We start from the raw sequence: 18,690 nt of genomic DNA on the forward strand, positions 1-18,690 counted from the left end.
AAACTTTGAGAGCTGCTTAAGCCAAATCAGTTCTTTTATCCGAACTTTTGGTTAGTTGGGGTACTTCGTCTCCCCAGGCTTAAGCTAAATAATTATGTAACAGTCTTACCTTTTCTACAAATATCTATGGTTGGCTGTATTATTTCCCTCCAAGAGAGCTTTCCAAATCTTTTATGTGCCTCCCAATAACCTTTCAGTTCTCCTGGAGTAGCAATTGATAACGGACCTTCATTCGTGGTCGAAGGGTCATGTAAATGCATATCTTCTGTAGCTGCAATTGCGGATATTTCTCTTGCATCTAAAGTATAGGCTGTGAATATGAATCCATTTACTTATGATACACACAATAATTGTCAATTTCAACCTACCTTTGCGCTCATTTTTTATATATACATTCATCACGAATCCTCCACCTATGCCCATTGACTGCATATTTGTCATACCTGTTACAAAAATAAAACTACTTCTTAAATGTTTAACAAAGATAAAAAGTTATTTTTAAATTATGGTGATTATAAAACAAAGTGTTGATATACTCCATGGTTTGATGAGCTGGAGTTTTGATTTGGAAATTCAAAATGTGAATGCCAACAACATTATATTAAAATCTCTGTTCATTCTTCTAAATCAATTTCATCCTTTTCGAATTAATCCACTTCCGACAAAAATGTAATACCAAGGAAAGGAAAAAGCGTACACCGAAATAGCATTTTGTGTTTGGAGAAATTGCACGGAGCCAGTTCAAGCGAATACAGTGGTTCTGGAGCGATAGTTGTTGTTTTACCTATTTTTATATATATAAAAAATAGGTATAGAATTCGATCAAACTTTAGAAAATTTTTCCGAGGCCCGGAGGGCCGAATGACATATACCAATCGATTCAGCTCGACGAACTGAGCAAATGTCTGTGTGTGTGTGTGTGTGTATGTGTGTGTGTCTGTATGTGTGTTGTCAACTAAGAGGTCGAGATCTCAGAGATGGCTGAACCGATTTTGATCAAACTAGTCGCAAATGAAAGGTCTCCCCGTCACCCAAAACGCTATTGAATGGTTTTGAGATCGGATGTTTACTTTTTGAGTTATACAAAATTTTATGTCAAAATTTTCAGTTTTTTGACAGTATCTGTCACAATTGACCTTGAAAACAGAATATGTTTTCAGACTTAGATTCCGCACGGTAATACCTATCCAACAAGCCATAGTTTGTTAAAATCCGTCCATTTTTAACGGAGATATCGAAGTTTTTCTGTAAGCGACTTTTCCCCCTATTCCAGCAGTAGGAGTTTTGAGCGCTGTATGACAAAGATATGCTTGGGAGCAACGGAAAACACGATTTTTTATACTGTTACATACAATTGTTTCTAAGTACCAAAAGGATTGTGTACAGCATCCTTTTTCATGACATTTAGCCTCGGACCGATTTTGGCACGGCTCGTTTTTGGCAACATAATCGTTCGAATATGACATATATAAACCAGATGATGGCAGAATTTTTTTTAATTATTTTGTTTTAAACTACTTACAGCAATAAATGCTGGAACAACATAACATCCATATACCGTTCGAATCAGTTCGTCGAGATCAGCAAATGCGTGTGTGACAAATAATTTCACTTAATTTTCTCGGAAAATTTCTTTTCTACAAATTCAGATTCATACGAAAAGTCGTATGCTCCCAAACAAAGTTCCTGCATTATGTTTGGTTCCGACCTCTGGTTCTGGAACTACAGGATGATATGTGAAACGAAATCAAAATTGTGTAACTCATTCTTCTCGTAGATGGCTGAACCGATCTAAGATTCAAATGAAATCTAAGAATCGTCTAAGATTCAAATGAAAAGTTTCAAGGTTCTATAAAACATCTTGCTTTTCAGTCAGATCCAACTTCCGGTTTCGGAAATACAAGGTGATTAGTATAAAAATGTCCATTTTATATAAATTAATCAGGTTTATCGGGTTTGCAGATTTGGATATTCGATATCCAAATAAATTTATTTCAGTTTTAATGGTATTCAGTTTTCAATCAGAAGGCACCTAAAAATTTAATTCGTGCTATGATCTCTCAAAGATGTCTTAACTGATTTTCAAATATTTTGAAACAAATGTAAACTGTACAGCTACTCAGGTGAATTTATCTGACTTCGGCCATACCGCTTTTAGAATTCCGGTTCCCGTATAAAATCGTTTCTAAAAGCTCAATCGTTTTCTCAAAAAAAGCCTAATGTAATTTCAGAAACAAAAATTCAAATTAAAACAAACTTATATACAAAAATTAATTAATTTTATCCAATTATGACTTCCGGTTCTCGAATTACATGATGATGAATTTTTAAAATTCAAACCGATATAGAAGATGACAATCCCGAAAAGCTTCAAAGTTGGACTCAAAACTGTTGTAATTTATTCGTCATATGGCCATACGAATCGGTTTGGGTTATGCTGATTCCTGAATACCGGCTCTGGAAGTATCTTAAATTACCGTAAACTCTAGAGTGGAACTTACATATCATGGCATGTTTAATCGATTATCACACTTCTAGATTCAAATTCGATCCGATTTGCAGTTTCGACATTACAGAGTAATGAGTGATTAAAATCTCAAATTGTCGCTTAAAACAACGGTCATTAAAATAATGTCATGAAAACTTAAACACCGAAGAATATTCATGCAAAAAAAACACATGCGGATTGATAAAAATAGGTATCATCTCACTGCTAGGTGGATTAAACACGTTTTTTGATGAAAAACTTGCGTGAAATTGATGCAATGTGATACGACGCATTACCATGGTGTAAAATTAGTCGTTGTTGGTCGATAGTTATGGCCTCCTGAAGAACATAGCTTCATGTAAATGACGTATAATGTCTAAATAATTTTCATTGTCGTCAGTTCGTTGTTGTTGGTTTGGTTTCCGTAAACCATTCGCAACATTCGCAATGTTTCCCTTGCTGTTATTCCATTTCAAAAACCAAATTTTAGTCATCGTAAAAATTGCTTCCTGTGTTTAAGTAACAAGTAAGTTGTTATTATTTTCTCGCAATTTATTTTACCATTTTGCCTTGGCTGTAATTTCGTATGATTGTCTACCTTCAAAGAAACATTTCCTTTCTTCGCCGATTAGTTCAATTGAGTTAGTACTAATATCAATCAATGAAAGTGTGCTGGAAAATATAAGTATAATCACTTTTAGCGACCGTTCATAAACAACGTAGACCACAATTTGGATTTTTTTTCATTCCCTCGTCTTCCCTCGCAGATTTCCGTAGACCATCTAAACACCATCCGCCGCCTCTGCTTTGAAAGTCTACGTAGACTTTTCGTTTTCACAAAATGTAATGAAAATTTTGCTAAATAATATCGATGACAAATAGTTTTATCATAACTTCATTCATTGAGTTTTTAAGCATCTCTGGGCATACCCTATCATGAACACGATTGAGAAAAAATATCAAGGAAAATTTTCATCGTGACAGTATTCAACCCAACTTATTTCGACGAGCACCTCAATGTGGGCTATGTGGTGGAAAACGAAACTAGTGGGGCTTGGGAATGCGTGTGGAGGACGATAAACTACCGGTCTCAGACCTCAGTAGGCTGGTTGAAAAATAATGAGACCGCTGGCGTTTACCAACTACCAAGTGAGCTACTAAAACATGGTGGTATAGTGAAATCAATGCACTGGGTCGCTACCAGGATCTGGGAGAGCGAGATTTTACCGGAGGAATGGATGGAAGGAATCGTGCGTCTCATCTACAAATAGGGTGACGAGTTGAATTGTTGCAATATCCTTGCTGATCTCATGCCATCGATTTTCACCGATTGCAAACGAATTCGTGGGACAATATCAGGTAGGATTTATGCACGAACACGATGCTACCACGGCCAAGTTTTTGCCATGCACCAGGTGTTTTTAGAAGTACCGCGAATAAAACGTGCCCACACATCACTCATTTTGTCGTGAATACGACTTACTTTACTATGGGGCGCCTTTTCAAAATTAGCCATATGGAAGAAAGGGCAGAACTTAATCGTGAATATCTCGACTTGTATTAATGGCAGCAACATAATTCTTTCACTATTTCATCAGAAATATGATCAGGAATTTAGGATAATATTTTGAACAGAACGAGATAACCACAAACAACTCAAAAATTGAATTTTCTAAAACTTTGAAAACAACGCGGAAAACTCTTTACTTTTGCTTGGCTTTTTCGCGCAAGGACGACGATTTTGAGGTAGTCAAACCTCAATTCAACCTGGCTAAAAACCTCAAACGCTCAGGTCGTAGTTCTCATTTGCCTTCCGGTCGTCAAGGTGAGAAGACGCATTAAACCAGTTTTGCATCATTTGGCACTGCGAGCGGATGTGTCGGTTTGTAGGCAAAGCTAGTTTCAATTCAAGCAAGAACGATTGCATCAACTGCTGGTGCTTTGCATTGGAGAGAAAGAAAACAAGAATCGAAAAGTGGACCACATTATAAGAAATCAGCCGTTCTAATGGCTCTAAATGTTATCTAAAGAACTAATAAGATTACTTATTTGCAAATCGAAGGTAAAAATCATCAGATAAGTGAAAATCCAAAATAATTTGATTTGCTTCGTGCACTTTTCGCTGCGCGAAGATCGTTCGAGATAAATGTTCCGAACTGTGCTAAATATTGTAAAAAATTCCACAATTTGGTCCTTCTAAAAGGCAAAAATGATTCCCGTACTGCACTTTGATAATTTCTTTCAATGAAATATGCAATTCCGAAATGGGATAATCGACGTCGAAAAAAAGAGAGGAAAATTTCGCAATTAACACAATCGGTCAATTATCAAGTCGAATTCGAAAGTATAAAGAAATCGTGTCAGTTTTATTCGTATTCACGACATCCAGTTACGTCTCTGACATTACACCCCCGTACTTTTTTTATTTCAAATCAACCTACGACACAATCGATCGAGATTAGCTGTGGAAAAGCATGCACGACTACGGATTCCCGGATAAACTGATACGGTTGATCAAGGCTACGATGAATCGAGTGTGTGCGTTGTTCGAATATCGAGAATAAACTCGAGTCCGTACGAAACTCGCAGAGGGTTACGGCAAGCTGAAGGCCTTTCGTGTCTGCTATTCAACATTGCATTGGATGGTGTGAAAAAAAAACGAGCAGCACGATTTTCAAAAAGTCCGTCCAGCTACTTGGTTTTGCTGATGACATTAACATTATTGCACGCAACTTTGAGAATATTGAGAAGCCAGGCCGATCGGACTTGATATCAATGTGTCAAAGACAAAGTACTTGAAAAGCAGGGGATCGACAGAAGATAGTGTCAGCCACCCATTTCGAGTTCTAAATGGCGGGGATGAAATCGAAATGGTCGACGAGTTCATGTACTTGTGTTCACTGGTGACTGCCGATAATGACAGCAGAGAAAAGGTATTGCAAACCATATGTGGTGGAGTGCGGATGGAAGACAAGAAAGCGAATGAACCATGAACTGCATCAGTTACTGGGAGAACCAGCCCTCGTCCAAACGGCCAAGGTCGGGCGGTTACTGTGGGCTCGATATGTTGCTAGAATGTCGGAGAACAACTAGGTTAAACTGGTCCTTGACAATGATCTGACTGGTATCAGAGGAAGAGGCAAGATGAATCGAGTTGTACAACAGAGACTTGCATGGTCTACGATTGAAAGATAATAAGTACTGAGCCCAACAACGAGACAATATGTTGTATAGATTTTTTTTGAGCACTAGTAAGTAGTCGATCGAAAACAATAGCCAGTATCCTGTCTACATTATTCAAATTAAACGTTTAGGTTGGCGTTTGAGCCATTTATCATAATACCTAGCAACACAATCAAACGTGAGCGAAAAATTTTGATGTTTTTGTACTTAGTGTAAATAGAAATATTTAAAAAGTGGTCTAGACAAATTTTGAGCATTAAAAATGAGACTGATAGAAAATTGTTGTGTTAGCTGTGTGGCATGTGCAACAATTTACTATTTGTGTTATACCGTTTATTTTATCCCATTTTGAACATTGAAAGTTGTTCGCCGAGTGGAGCCACAAATCTCAGATCTTACATATACACAAACTGAAATAAAATACAATGATTCTCAAACGTCTTTGTCGAATGACGTGAAAGAAACTGGGATTTCTTCGAAAAGTGATCAAACGATCAAATTTTACTGGAAATAGACAGTTTTCATGCTCCAGTTCAGCCTCTCAGGTGTATTTTTGATAAATTTGAAAAATGACAAAAAAAAATCTGGCTGAATTTATTGAATTTTGCTGTTAGCTTGTGTTAAATAAAAAACCTGTTTTAATCTAACCAGAAAAACGATTATACATTGTAACTGTCATCTGTCTTTACACTGTCATCGTCGTCATCATCGTCATCATCGCAGCGTAGAATGTAGTTGGCGGTGGGTATGCGATGGAAAACGGACAGCAAGCAGATAAAACCCGTGGGAAAACCTTTGCGCGCTCTGTAGTAGATTACCAGCCCGGAAGAGTGAAGACCGTAGCAGCGGGTCACAAACCAACGTTACAGTGCGTTTCATTTGCGAAAATAGTTTGTGAAAGTCGATCCAAATGAATCAGAAGTTAAACCGTTCAGAAGATCCACACAAACTCTTGTTGCGAGTGCGAGTGTGAAATACGGTTAATATTGGCGAAGCTTAAGGGCAGGGCATCGGCAGGGTTTGGCGGAAATGACCAAAAACATTAAAATCCCACTCGATTTAGTGTTAGACACTTGTGAAAAGTGTGCGCAGTACCACTCTCCGGTCCAGGCGCAGGCCTCCGTTCTTTATAAGTCAAGTTGCTGCTTCATCTGGACACTGTGGTCATCACATCGCAATTCCATCGCCCCGTAGCAGTTGCCACCAAACAGGCGTTGCCAGTACCATCAAGCCGACGAGCATCGACCGCAACCTAGTGTTCAATCAAGGTTTTTTGCAGAATAAATAGAGTACCAATAGAGGCATTAGTTTATTATTGTCGGCATTTCCGGAACCGAAAGCTGGATATCGAAAGAGTAAAATTCGGTTCGTTTAATCATACACTAATAAGACCTACACAATGTTTTTAAGATTCTCTATGGCGAATTTTTGGAATAAAATGTACCGGTAGTCGGACTTGGATAAAATTCAGCAAATCATTGTTACATGTGCCCATTTACCATAAACTTTGCTGTATATATGTGTAGTTTAAAAATTGTTTATAGGAGCGATAAGAGAAAATAATTAGATAAATAACCGTCGTTTCAAATCCCGAGTTGCTACCAAATTCCGGAACGCACTTGACTGGCAACACCGATCTCAACGCGTATTGGACCATCCGCCAAAATTGGCAGGAACGAGCCAACGGAAAGGGTTCAGCTAGGACCTAGAAGAAGAACTCGCTCTCTTATCTCGTGGATGCCAACCAGGACAGATCGTTCTTTTCTGTCGAACGATAAAACAAGTGCCGGGAAAAAGTTACCGGACCGCGTGGTGATTGATTATACGATAAAAAAGCATCGGGTTGGCATCGCGTTGGTCCGTGATGGCCAGATTATCGTATGTTAATGGCCCCGGGTGAGATTCTCCGGGATATGCTCTATCGGTCGAAGAAATCACGTGCGAGAAAAAAAAAACACCGAGTAGAATCGATTACTGCAAAGGTCCCTTGGACCAAAGTGAAGACCTAAGCAAAGAAAAAGGGAGAACGGTCTAGTGAAACAGTATTGATCATGCGGCGGGAATCAACTAGTGTCGCGAGTGCAGCGTCCTTAGCAAATTTGCTGGTTTGCATTGGCGCAGCAGTTTTTGTTTACGCGCTCTTGGAATGTGCTCGGGGTTGCTGAGGTGTTTTTTGTTTACGCGACACTGAGGTGCTCTGCGTAAACAAAGAAATTTCACGGACAACCGCGGTAACGTTCACGATGGTCTCGGGTTTAGGCCGAACAGCTAGTGAAATGTTAGGAACATAAAAACCACTAGTCGGAAAAAAATCAGAGTTCAGTTCAGTAGAGTCCAGCTCGGTTCAGCTCAGACCAGACTCAATTTCTGAAGAATTAAGTGAAAAGTTAGAGTCCAGCTCGGTTCAGCTCAGACCAGACGCAATTTCTGAAGAATTAAGTGAAAAGTAGAGTTCAGCTCGGTTCAGCACAGACCAGACTCAATTGCTGAAGAATTAAGTGAAAAGTTAGAGTTCAGCTCGGTTCAGCACAGACCAGACTCAATTTCTGAAGAATTAAGTGAAAAGTTAGAGTTCAGCTCGGTTCAGCACAGACCAGACTCAATTTCTGAAGAATTAAGTGAAAAGTTAAGTCTAGTTCGGAGTGTAATACAGTAAGCCGTAGGAGTATGCATAGTGTGCATTGTGAGGGTCAAGTATCAAGTGACCTCAAAATCAAGCAAGTAATAATGTTTTCGGAAGGCATCTAAAGAAGTGAAAATTGCTGTAATGAATAGAGATTTAACAGATTCATCTGTAGTGTTTGAGATCACCATGAAGTGTTGTGAATAGATTTTCAAACTAGTGGAGTATGCACTAGATTGTACTGCAGTAGGACATACGTTCATATGTGCGTAAACTTAATGATATGCCGAACTTAGTGAGACTGCGTGAAGTGTTAGCCTTATTAACAATCGTTAGTGACTTTTGTTAGATTGTGGGAAAGAACTCCCAAAACAGCCTAATCCTGCACTATTGAGAATAAGTAGCTGTTAAGTGAAAAGCATAAAAAGATAAACTATAAACTCAGAAAAAAGGTGAATTTCGTGGTATTACTCCGTATAGAACTAAAAGAAACGTCATCTTCGTTATTCTGCCACCCGCCACCGCTCGGCCGGGAGCCTACAAGTGGTGACAGCGGCGGTCCTTTGCGAGGCAAAGGAAGACATCATCGGAACGCAAACCCAAGTGACTACCAGAATTCGGAGATGATCGGCTGAAGGGGGATGTTCATCATGTTGATCGAGTAAGTAATCCATGCACATTCAGTGCGCTTTGTTCGACATCTACATTCAACAGTGAATTGGGGCAACCACGCCTGATCGGGCCGTTGCCGAATATAGTACTATAAATTCACAAAAGGCCGTGTGATATCGAATAAACCCGGTGTGTGTGCTACCGAATTAGGTATATCGCCCCTCTCCCCCCTTCCTCCGCGTAGTGTTTGATTGCTCGTGAACCGGGTAAAAATTGTACCTCTTTGGTGATACGCAACTCTCGGGTACATCGTCTAAGGCCACTTGTCCGTCCTGGCCCAACACCCCAAAACCGATAAAGGACGAGAGTGAGTGCCCAGCCTCCGGTTGATGCAGAGTACCGATTGCTTTCAACGAATTTTATAGCCCAAACAAAACTTGCTAGCTGACAAGCTTCTTGGCATAGAGATGATCTGGGTCGGTAGATGCACTCAATTATTCCTAAAATATCGACAAAGGCAAGGTTCACGGGACTGGATGTGAGTAGGGATTTCATTCGTGTGATGTCCAGACTCATGTTCAATCATGCCGCTTGGACATGCGTGGAGTATAGTGATGTCAGATCTCAACTAATAAATTCTTTGCGTACTCAAGGTAGACTATCCAATTCTCCAGTTCGCGACGTTTTTGGTTGTCGTGACCTTCCTTACATGAAGCTTCTTTATTACTTCGTTAAGTTCATTGGAGTTTTAACTTAAGGTTTGTTTTATGTAAGACTCCTTCCTCTTCCATAAGTTCAACCAATAGACAGCTATCTTACATTGAATAAATGTGATGAACTGATACAAACAAACTTGAAATAGTTATATCTTATGATCAAAAAAGAACCGGAATTTTCATTTTAAAATTCCCGCGCTTCGTACGACCGGTTCCAGTGGAACAGATTCTGAAAAATATTCACGAGGGTAGTCGAGCCCATCAACCATCACCAATTGCGTTGCATCACGACGAAAATAAAACTGAAGCAACGAATGTAGCTAGTGATACTACAGGCAGTAGTAGTGACAAAAAAGTATACCATAAAGCAGCTAGTAAGAAATCGGAATCTGAAGAGCACGAGCAGGAGCATGATGACGAGGACTCGTCAGAGGAAAAGAAAGTTCAATGAGAATAGAACTTTCAATTAGTGAGACAGACTGTTGTGATACGAACCAACGTATTATGGTTGATGAAACTTTGTAGCAGAGAGCAGACCGACACGTTCAATAAATGAAAAACTATGTCTATAGTTCCACACATGGGCCTAACTGCAAATGAGAGCCCCTCTTAGTTTACTTTTTCTTTTGATAATTACGGAGTCGTTCCCGAAATCTTTGAAAAGTTATTCGAAGAGTATGACGTCAAATATAAAATAGATTCGGTAAATCGTGAAAGCAAAACTAACAAAGAAAAACTGTCATTTTCAGTTAGGACCTTTTGTCGTTGAACTATAGATATGTTGTTTTCACAAGCATCTTTTTTTAAATGAATTATTCTTTGCAATATTAAATTTATATTGTAAAAACTTAGGTGGGGTGTTTGGTAACAAGTGGCGATGTTTCTGTTCTATTATATACCTGATTTAGTTATTTCCTTTGGGACATTATTTGATTCTGTCGTTTCTTGATTTTTTTCGTAGGGAAATTAGTGAACTTACTTGTACACTGAAGTCTTTTTCTGCGAGTTTACGTACTGCATAAAAAACCGCATAACTCTGAAATTTCACATAATTTCCATTCCCGGTAAACTTTTATTCTCTTTTATACACATTCTGTCAAATTTTGACGCATATCGTACGATTAGTTTTTGTTTGGCGTCTATACAAAGAAGTTGAAAAATTTTCGTGTGGCGATTTTTATAATGGATGAAAATTTAGAACAACGGCTCGCCTTCGAAGCGCCATTCGGTCGATAGTTTTGCGGTTTCGACGTCATATTCATAGATCCACACCTCATCACCAGTTATGATGCATTCGATGAATGTGGGGTCACTATCTGCGTTGGAAATCATCTCTTTGGCCACATCAACACGACGCTGTTTTTGAATGAAATTTAGCTTTTTTGGCACCAGAGACGCGTTTCAAACCCAAAACATCAGTTAAAATGTGTTCGGCTGATCCATAAGAGATGTCCAACAACACAGCAATCTCTCTAATCGGTACAAAGCGATTTGCTTCGCCGATTCAATGTTTTCTTCAGTAACAGATGTTGTTGGGCGGCCAGGGATCTCATCATGATCCAAGCTTGTACGGCCACCTTTGAAGCGTTTATACCACTCGTATGCCTGTGTTTTTCCTAGACACGATTCACCAAAGGCCTTTTCTAACATTTTCAACGTTTCGGAACACTTAAATCCATTTGCAACACAAAAACAAACAAAAATGAACTAAATAAATGTTTATTCCTAATGTAATTTACAATAGCAAATCGCTTGATAAAAACAGTGTTTAGATTAACGATTGAATAAAGCCATACATACTAATATGATATTTGAAATGTATTAGGTTGAAAGTGCTATGTATTGTGGATGCTAATGTATATTGTCTTGTGAAATAAACATATTTATGAAAAAAAACCCTTCTTAATACACCTAGTGGTGTGATAATGCCTTTCTCTTTCTTCAAAACAGTCTCATAAAAACATATTTCAATTTTAAGATTTTTGGCATCAAAAAAAAATATTTCGATTTCGGAAATTTCATGTACTTCCCCCTATGGTGCTTTTTCAAGATCGAAAATTTTCAAACTTCAACCGCAGGGCACCCTTTACCCATGTTCGATTTAGCTAAAAATTTGCATGAGGACTATTTTCGAGGTGCTTAAACTTTTGAACAATAGCGCTTTACGAAATTAGAAGTGATCACAAAATATTGGCACCCTTATATACATTAGAGCGGTAAAAAACAACATGTTTTGTCGGTTACGTCACTTATACCATTATATCTCCGAAACCAAAAGTCACAGCCATTTGGTCTTCAAACTTGATCAATGGTCCGATAGTAATTTTCAAACGAGCATAGGTTTATTAAAATTGGTTCAGCCATCTTTGAGAAAATTGAGCGCATAAATATACAACATGTTTTGTCGGTTACGTAACTTATACAATCATATCTCCGGAACCAAAAACCACAGACATTTTATCTTTGAACTTGATCAATGGCCTAGCAGTCACTTTCAAACGAGTATAAGTTTGTGAAAATCGGTTCAACCATCTCTGAGAAAATTGAGCGCGTAAAAATACAACGCGTTTTGTCGGTTACGTCACTTATACAATCATATCTCCGGAACCAAAACTCTTCGAACTTGATCACTGGTCCGAGAGTAGCTTTCAAACGAGCATAAGTTTGTTAAAATCGGTTCAGCCATTTCTGAGAAAATTGAGCGCGTTAAAATATCTTCAAAAAGTGAACATATTCATGAATTATACACATACATTATGAGAACCTGAAGTATTGAGAAGTTTACAAGGGCTTGGTCCTAACGCCGCTAAAGTACTGAATGAAATTTGGTGTTTACTGACCTTTTCGAATCGTTGAAAAGTTTCATTTAGACTTGATGGCAAAAGTCGTTTCGGAACTGATTCACGTCCACTATTAGTTCTGATAGAAACGTAATCTCGTTGTCCTGTCATAGTTCTACTTATATAATCGTCGTTGAAGAACTGCATTTCTTCACGTTTTATATCGGGATCCAAAGGACGGCCACATCTTGTGTTAGGAGCAGCCAATACTCCTTGCTCTTCAACCAATTATTTTACCAGTGAGACCATGTATTTATTCATATTCAATTCTTTCGGTGCTTCCTTCACACCAACCCCAGTACACCGGTGACAGCCACCAACAACAATAAAGCATCCCCCTCAACGAAACCATCAGTATCCCATATAGAACAAAGTATACTTGCTGCAGTTAACAACCAACCCAACGCCTGTCAAATAAGTAACGATTGTTCCGCCACTAACAGTGATTCCGAACCAATGGACGGGAGCGTGAATAGCGAACCACTGCTCTCCCTTCATTCGGTAGATAACAGCGAAAGCGTCTATCCTCCAAAGAAAAAATTACTACAAGATCCAGCGAAAAAAAAAATAAATATTTTTTTATTGTAAAACGGCCGCGTTGAGCTTAAGTGTAAAAGAGCCGAATAAAAAAAACTAGTGATTTTTAAAAACCAGCGATTTTTCTTCCATTTGTTTTCTAAATATCTCAAAAACAGCTACTCGCATCGTCTTGATGTCTAAGAACAAGTTTTTCAAAATTTCAAGAATATTATTAAAATAATAAATTTGGCGATAGAGAGCAGCCAGACTAATTTCAAAAAGGGCGTATTCTCAAGAAATATCCATTCGGAAGATTTTTTTTTCATTGTATATTTTTTTAGAAAGTCCAACTGATTACCTACAAATCTTTTTCCTAGGCATATTTTTTGTAGAAGCTATAGATTTCTAGTTATAATTGCTTAAAAATAATATGGCTAAACGCGTACGTCCTTTTCAAAAATTAGTCTTGAGTGAAAAAAACTCTAGACCAGTGAAAAATACTTCACTCGCTAAAAAAAACACACATTCAAAGTTTCATGCAAATCGAAGGGGGTCGTGCCAACAATCAGCCGATTCCGCATGGAATTGCTTTATGTCGACACACCAGTTTTTGGTTCCAAAAGTACCAACAAAAGTAATCAAATGTGACAAAATGGAGCTCACAGCTCTTTCTGACATATGCTTGAATAGATTTTCACTAACTTAAATTGAAATGTGGTATATCAATCTAGCAGATGCAACAAAAAATCTTCGAAAATCTTTTCTAAACTTTTTGTCTTTCTCATATAGAAAGGCTGTGCAATCACACTTAAACCGAGGCAAAGTTCCCGAATTTCATTGTGATATGCACCAAATAAAGTGAAAATAATGTCACTCACTTTTCTCGGAGATGGCTCAACCGATTTTCACCATCTTAGATTTAACTGAAATGTCTTAAGATGCCATAATAATATCTCAATTTTTATTCGATCAAACCTCTGGTTCCGGAGGAAGGGTGCTTAGTGTAAAAATATTAATTTCAAGAGTAATTTTTCATAAGCTACCTCTTTATATTGGCTAGTGAATTTCTCTAAATTGCAGATCATCAGAGTTAGTAACCAAGTAAACCATATTAACATATCATGTTTATTGTATAAGTGCGCAGTTCTACTCTTTTGGCAAAATGTGAGAGCTGGATATCTTGTTAATAATTGTAGTATTTCGTGGAATTTCTGCTGTAATATATAGGAGAAAATAAATAATATACGAAAGTATTCACATCACTAAGTGTTTTAATCCACTTATAATTTCTTATAATCATATAAGAAGTAATGACTGTTTAATAGATACATGTAGATTCAATGAAGTGTATTGCTCATGTGTACGTATATTAATATCCTACCTGCACAAAACATAGTTGCTAAAGTGGCATCAATCACGGTTCCGTTTTTTTTAAGAAAATCTCTGCAAAAAATAAGTGTTTACATTAAAAAACATGCTTTTAACACACACACACACACACACACACACACACACACACACATATGTATATATAATATATATATATATATATATATATATATATATATATATATATATATATATATATATATATATATATATATATATATATATATATATATATATATATATATATATATATATATATATATATATATATATATATATATATATATATATGTGTGTGTGTGTGTGTGTTTTCTGATACTAACTGGTTTTAGGATACTTTTTTCATAAAATACATTATATCATGAATTACACTCAAATTATGGGAAGAGAACCTTCTGCAAATTTGTTTGAAATAACTTTCTGTGCAACTTTGTCGAAGTTACTTAGTCCTGTTTTGACCCCGAGCTAAATTTATATTTTTATCTCACTTTTAGGGGGATTATTCACATTAATCAAATTTTCCAAAAGATGGCGCCTATTATTCTAAACTACTTTGCTGAGGATACTGTACCTAGAAAACCCCGTTTTTAATGAGTTATCAATTAAGCACCTAAAATTGGGCTTTTGATCCACTGTGCATTGGAATAATGATGAAGCAACAATTCATCCACTTAATACAGGCCCGTGCACAGGGGGGGGGGAGGGTTTGGGGTTTTTAACCTTCCCCATGAAGATTTTTTTTTAAGTTAAGATTCATGAACAATGGAGTACTTATTATATTAAAGTGCAAATAACTTGACAATTCATACTACGTTTGTTGAATTTTTTTTACAGTTTCAATATTGTGGATGACGCAACTTTCTTTTTCAAATTTTGGCGCCTTTCCCACTTTCTGTCAAGTGTTACTGGAAATGCAGTCATCGATGTTACGCATTTGTATAGTGCGTGCCCGAAGTACCGACTACCAGCTCTCAATAACGCGCATCTTTTCTCTAGAGTAAAGTCCAATACTTACATGCAGGGGAACTATTTCCTTTATCGTTTTCGCTAAAAAATGTTCGACAAAATTGCCCCCCCCCCTTCAATGTTTTCTGCGCACGAGCCTGTCAGAATTCGTTTTACATTGTCAATATAGTGGACACCCACCTCTCCCCTTGAAACACCCCCCCCCCCCCCCCCCTGAATGATTCTGCGCACGGGCCTGACTTAATATATATTATAATTCATCAGACACGATTTAAAACTTAAGTTTCGTTATTATATCAGAAGTCTTCAATGACACAATTGCTGTGCAAGTTTTCATTGCCAATTTTATAAAGTTTGTAAAACAACGAATGAATATAAAAAAGGCTATTTTTTGTATCGGACCTGCCCCAGCTTCTTAATATAAAAATAGAAAAAATTTCGCGAACGTCTGTAAATTTGAAACGAAATACAACATTGATTCGGAGTGGCATTTCTTCACAACCTTGCACTGTTAGTGACTATGTGATGCAATCGTTGGAACAGTGAAACGAATGGCAACAAGAGCTAGCTTGACAAGAAAACATGATCATCCAATAACAAATGCGAAAGCTTTATACGATTGGGCTTCTAAAAAGAATCAAGATAATTTCACAACAATCTCGTTTGATTAAGGACTATTCACACATTTCAGTTCCGTGACGGTTCAGTGAAAGTGCCTTCAGTGCGCCGTCCGTGTTCTTTTTTATCGGTACCCTTCCGTTCCGTTTCCGTGCTGTTTCCGTTCCGGCACAGCCAATGCAATGACATACCGATTTCAGTGAAAATGAAAAATATCGGTGACGACGAATTTGAGTTTGCCGGACGGACGCAACACTGACGGCGAGCTGCACTGAAACGGCACTGTGCTGGATAGGTGTGAATGCGCGCATAGAAATCGAATGAAATAATATCAGTATCCGTGCACGGTGTTGTGCCGGCACTGAACCAGACCGGATACGTGTGAATAGTCCTTTATACGTCACAAAAGGAATATGACGATAGAGCTGTAGAAGCGAAAGATATTTATCAACAAACAAAAATGATTCAAGGTACACAATAATATCATTGCTTCATTTCAGTACAGAAAATAAAATTGCCGCGAAATTTTTTTCATCAGATATAGAAATGGGCTATCATAATATAAATAAATCTACAAAAAATAATCGCTAAAAAAAAGCTTAATTAAGTTAAAGTATATTATTATTAAGATGTAAAGCAAAGCCTTGGTATTACATTCCTGTAGTGGAATTTGACCTTCTGTTTCAACAAACTTCGCTGCCGATTCAGAGTGTACAGAACCAGTGCATGGCTGGTGCTACGATTCTACTGACACTACGAATCCTTCCAGGTGGGGGCTCGAACATAGGACAACTGATTTGTAAGACCAGCGCCCTATGTATTGAACCGCCAACCCGGGACGATTATTAAGATGTTCAAACCATAAAAACTGTAATATGTATTGGTGCCGATGGGAAATAATAAAGTTTTTTTTTTGAAAAATGATGATTGTCTTTTAATTTTTCTCAAATTATATCTTCAATACTATACTTGGCAACTTTAATACAATCCGCCTTGGCATTGCTTATGGAAAAGCGCACCTAATTTATTAAAATTGTGAATTTTTATAAACGTGCGATTTTGTTTTCAAAAAATCTCGAAAACAGCTACTTACATCGTCTTGATGTCAAAGAATAATTTATTCAAAATTTCAAGAGCATTACAAATTTGGCGATGGAGAACTCAGACTAATTTGAGAAAAAGGTATATATGAAATATTAATTTTCTCCTTTTAGTTCTTCATATATATTTTGAAATTGACTGAATTTAGAAAGTAGCTTCCCATGAGCTTTTTCATTGAACATAGTTTGGAAAATAATATTTCATTGCTCAGAAACATTTATTCCTATAAAAACATCGTTTTTCGAGAATTGTTAAATTTTTGTTAAGTTAAGTGTAAAGTTTTTCCTCGGGAAACTTTTTTATATATCATCTCTCCAACTTTCTAAAACATTTTCTTGTAACTTGACGTTTTTGTGATAACAAATTTTAATAAATCAGGGTAAAATAACTGAGAATTTTGAAAAAGAAAATGAGAATTTTGAAATGAGTCAAATGGTATATAACACTATGGCTCTCCGAGGCTCCGTTCGATAGTCGGGTTTTCCAGCAATTCTAATACCTTTCTGTTGAGAAAACCAAAAAATATTTAAAATAGCAGTCCGATCAGTAATATCTGCGAAAAATATGTTGCATTTTTCTTGAAATTTTTTCATGTTTTCGATAGTTTACAAATTTATTACATTGGTAAAATCATGCATTGATAATAAAATAAAGCAGTTTACAAGCCATGGGTAAACATTTTCCATAAAGTACCTAATAGATGTAAAATTTGATCCGCAAAAGCTTTAAACCGCGCATATATTCGAAGGCTCGCCAGAAAAAAAAACAGCAAATTTATGATTTGTTTGCAGATCACCTTTAGATTTGAAAATAAATTTGTTGGAAATCTGTTAAACTTTTTTCAATGTGTTCGAACGGTTGATTCGCAACATTAAACTGACGAATCGAAACCACAGCCTTTCGTCTTTTCGTCCGTAAACGGGAACGGGACTTTTCGTTCGTTCGAATGATGTTCGAATACACGTATCGTTTGATGCTAAACTGGGATACATTCTAGCGTTTCGCATATGGTTAATCACAAGAATTGGACTGATGTTCGAAGGCAACAGAAAAATTACTTCTAAGGTACGAGAAACCGATTATTGGTCTGTGGTGTATACATGGCTGTTATATTTATTATTTTTAGATAGTTTTTCGCACGGAATGTTTAAAAAGTTTATTATCGAATCCGATGTAAAATGAATCTAGGCTATTTTTGATTATGATTGTGATTGGTAATTGTCACCCGAAATTAAGTGGAGACAGAACAGAAGCAAGTAAATATCGTAACAAAACATGGGTTCTATTTTGCATTGCCTTGGAACATAATAAAATAGCACAATTCTGTGTTTAGTTTTAGTTTTGCGGAATTCATGGAGTTGTACAGATTTAATACATATATCTGTACAACTCCATGAATTCCGCATGGACGTATACAAAACAGTACATTACAGATACTTGGCAACTCTGTTGGTAAATGAAAAAAAAAACAGTCTATCAGAGATGCCATTTATACAGATTTATCTGTTTTAAGATTTTCACATGCACATACAGACTTAATACAGAGTACAGATTTATACAGATTTACTAAAATTAATACAGATTCACAAAAAGTAAGGAATAAAATAATCAAACTTTTCCGTATGAGCTATTAAT

At 37.0% G+C, this 18,690-nt stretch overlaps 1 protein-coding gene across 2 annotated transcripts in view; it reads right to left on the bottom strand.

The window, feature by feature from the left end:
• Nucleotides 1–18,690, bottom strand: part of LOC131440701 (glutathione hydrolase 1 proenzyme-like) — a 147,510-nt gene that overhangs the window by 83,265 nt on the left and 45,555 nt on the right. For both annotated transcript variants that reach the window (XM_058612214.1, XM_058612213.1), the window contains exons 4-6: nucleotides 14,363–14,424; nucleotides 369–443; nucleotides 110–310 (exon numbers count right to left, since the gene is read on the bottom strand). In XM_058612214.1, the coding sequence (XP_058468197.1) occupies nucleotides 110–310; nucleotides 369–443; nucleotides 14,363–14,424 (338 nt within the window). The remainder of the gene's footprint in view (nucleotides 1–109; nucleotides 311–368; nucleotides 444–14,362; nucleotides 14,425–18,690) is intronic.

The sequence above is a fragment of the Malaya genurostris genome, chromosome 1, assembly GCF_030247185.1.
Source record: "Malaya genurostris strain Urasoe2022 chromosome 1, Malgen_1.1, whole genome shotgun sequence".
Taxonomy (NCBI): Eukaryota; Metazoa; Arthropoda; class Insecta; order Diptera; family Culicidae; genus Malaya; species Malaya genurostris.